The sequence below is a fragment of the Cebus imitator genome, unplaced genomic scaffold, assembly GCF_001604975.1.
Source record: "Cebus imitator isolate Cc_AM_T3 unplaced genomic scaffold, Cebus_imitator-1.0 Scaffold21, whole genome shotgun sequence".
In the NCBI taxonomy this organism is placed as follows: Eukaryota; Metazoa; Chordata; class Mammalia; order Primates; family Cebidae; genus Cebus; species Cebus imitator.
In genome coordinates, this window is record NW_016107336.1 from 4,668,556 (window position 1) to 4,671,452 (window position 2,897).

The following is a 2,897-nucleotide window of genomic DNA, read 5'->3' on the forward strand; positions in this document are numbered from 1 at the left end:
TTGTGATCCACCCGCCTCAGCCTCCCAAAGTGCTGGGATTACAGGCGTGAGCCACCGCACCCGGCACCATTACCTTCTTTATTCCTTCGAGGAGAATCCCTGGGTAAAGTTCCATAACATGCTACATCTTGGTAACTGGAGCTGTAGTCAGACATGTCCAACTGGTTCTCTGGCCAACCCTACAAGGCAGAAATATAGGCTAACTGTAATTGAGTCACTCTATAACAAGAAATAAAACCCAGGTTGGAGTTTCTTCTATTTTTCAATGGCAGTATATACTCTTCCTTAAGAATTTTTATTACGAAATATTTCAAATATACAGGAAAGGCATGAATATTATAACAAATACTGTCTTACTCAAGGTATACCCAGAGTGAATAAATGTCAATACTTTATTATGTTTGCTCAAGATTTAATAAAATTATTACAAATGTAGTTGAATCTGTTGGTCCCATTCATCTTCCTCCCTCCCCAGAGGCAGCCACTTTGAGCAATTTGGCATATATCCATAATGACTTGATAATTTAATGAGCAAACTGAAACACTCTCAGAAGACATCTGTTCCATTAGTAATTCTGCCTGGGTAGCGGGCACAGCTGGGACCATCCCAGGCAAATTTGGCAGTGTGGTTACTCTACCTATACTTGCAATTTAGAAGTTTCAAATAGGTATAAGGTATTGATATACAGAACAGAGAAAACTCTGGCATATCATATGAGCTTATTTAACCTTATTTCAACTTCTCAGGAGTTGACTGCCTCTGAGGACTAAATTTTTTTAAACTTCTTAAGGACATAAATCTGTGCTTATACCTTTTGGATCATCCATAGTCTCTAGCACAGTAACTCATATATAATATGTATTCAAGAAATATTTGTTGAGTAAGATAATGTTGCAATTGGTCCTTAATTTTAAATCCCTGTTTTACCCATTTGAAATAATTTTGATTATGCTATGGTGGATATAACACCTTCTCAAATCAGAGTTAGGCCCATAAAAACACAGACATCTATTCAATTATGTGGTACTGTCCTAGTATGGAATCTATCACGGTAAGAAACAATGTAATACTGAAAGTGCATAGCAATTGGCTAGATATGGTGGCTCAAACCTGTAATTGCACCACTTTGGGAGGCTGAGATGGGTGAATCACCTGAGGTCAGGAGTTCAAGACCAGCCTGGCCAACATGGCGAAACTCCATCTCTACTAAAAATACGAAATTAGACAGGTGTGGTGGCAAATGCCTATAATCCCAGCTACTCAGGAGGCTGAGGCAGGAGAATCACTTGAACCTGAGAGGCAGAGATTGCAGTGAGCTCAGTGAGCTGAAATTGCAGTGAGCCCAGTGAGCTGAAATTGTGCCACTGCACTCCAGCCTGGGCAACGAGAGAGAAACTCCATCTCAAAGACAAAATAAAATAAAATTAAAAAGTGCACAGCAATTTCACATCAAGTATTTGAACTTGGAAATGGAGCTGTGGAGCGAACTATTTGCTTATGATTAAGATGGGAAGCCCAGAGATTTTTCTTTTTCTTTTTTTGAGATGAAGTTTTGCTCTTGTTGCTTAGGCTGAAGTGCAATGGCGTGATCTTGACTGCGGCCTCCGCCTCCCAGGTTTAAGTGATTCTCCTGCCTCAGCCTCCTGAGTAGCTGGGACTACAGGTATGCGCCACTACTCCTGGCTAATTTTGTATTTTTAGTAAAGATGGGGTTTCTTCATGTTGGCCAGGGTGATCTCAAACTTCCAACCTCAGGTGATCTGCCCACCTCAGCCTCCCCAAGTGTTGGGATTACAGGTGTGAGCCACCATGCCCAGCCCTTTTTCTTTTTTTAAACTAACAGGATCAACCAAGTAAGCCCCAGAGATTTTAAAAACATGAAGATCCCATAGCTTTCCAGACTGAGATTCTGCTAAAAACCTAACCATGCTCATAGGTGCATACCTTATCATCTTCATCAAAGCCAGAAAGGTCTGGTCGGCTGGAAGAGACCTATAAGAGAAGAATGGTTTTAACAATGTGGTCAATATATTTAATATGTTTCTTTTTATATAAAGAAACAATGTCACAATTGAAGCCTGTATTATTCACTCTTCTCCTCCTCTTTCTTCCCTCTCCAGGAGTAGTGACTACCCTCAATCTGGAGTTTATTATTCCCATACAAGCTTTATATAATTATATGTGTATATACTCATAACCAATAGTTAATATTATTTTGCATATTTTATACTTTGTATGAGTGATACCTTACTATATATGGTCTTATTCAATAGTCTAGTCAAGATATGTGTACTATTTTTAGTATCATTTAGTTTTAAATATGACTTGTATGAGAATCTCTAGAGTATGTATCTAAGGCATGAAATCTCTGGGTTGGACATAAGGTATGAATATATTTTGACTGCTTTTCCATACAGGTTTTAGAATCAACTTATCAAATCTTACAAAAAATTCTGCTGAGAATTTATAGATTAGCTTAAGGACATGCCAAGTTTTTGATACTGTGAATTCTCATCAATGAGCATAATCATTATTTTAGTTTAGTCCTTTTTGTTGATAGCTGTTTCTTATCTGATTCAGTCTTTACAGGAAATTTCCATTTTATTTAAGCTTTTACATTTATTGGCATAACATTATTCATAATTTACTCATGTCCAAATTTCTGCTCTTTTTAGACTAATGGCCTCCTTTTAATTCCCAGTAATATTTGTATCTTCTCTCATATTTTCTTTTCTTCCCCAATCAACCCTAACTGGAAGTCAGGTCATTTGACTAGCCTTTTCAAACAAGCTGATTTTCAGCTTTGTTGATTATTTGTTTTCATTTCACATATCTCTGGTCTAATATTTATTATTCCCTTCTTTATTTGAATTTATATTTCTTTTTTTTTTTTTTT

The 2,897-nt window shown here is 37.2% G+C and overlaps 1 protein-coding gene across 11 annotated transcripts in view; it reads right to left on the reverse strand.

The window, feature by feature from the left end:
• The window catches only part of KIF13A (kinesin family member 13A), a 225,297-nt gene that overhangs the window by 14,605 nt on the left and 207,795 nt on the right, over positions 1–2,897 (reverse strand). For all 11 annotated transcript variants that reach the window (XM_017521644.2, XM_037736015.1, XM_017521643.2 and 8 more), the window contains 2 exons: positions 1,946–1,993; positions 74–179 (listed from right to left, as the gene is read on the reverse strand). In XM_017521644.2, the coding sequence (XP_017377133.1) occupies positions 74–179; positions 1,946–1,993 (154 nt within the window). The remainder of the gene's footprint in view (positions 1–73; positions 180–1,945; positions 1,994–2,897) is intronic.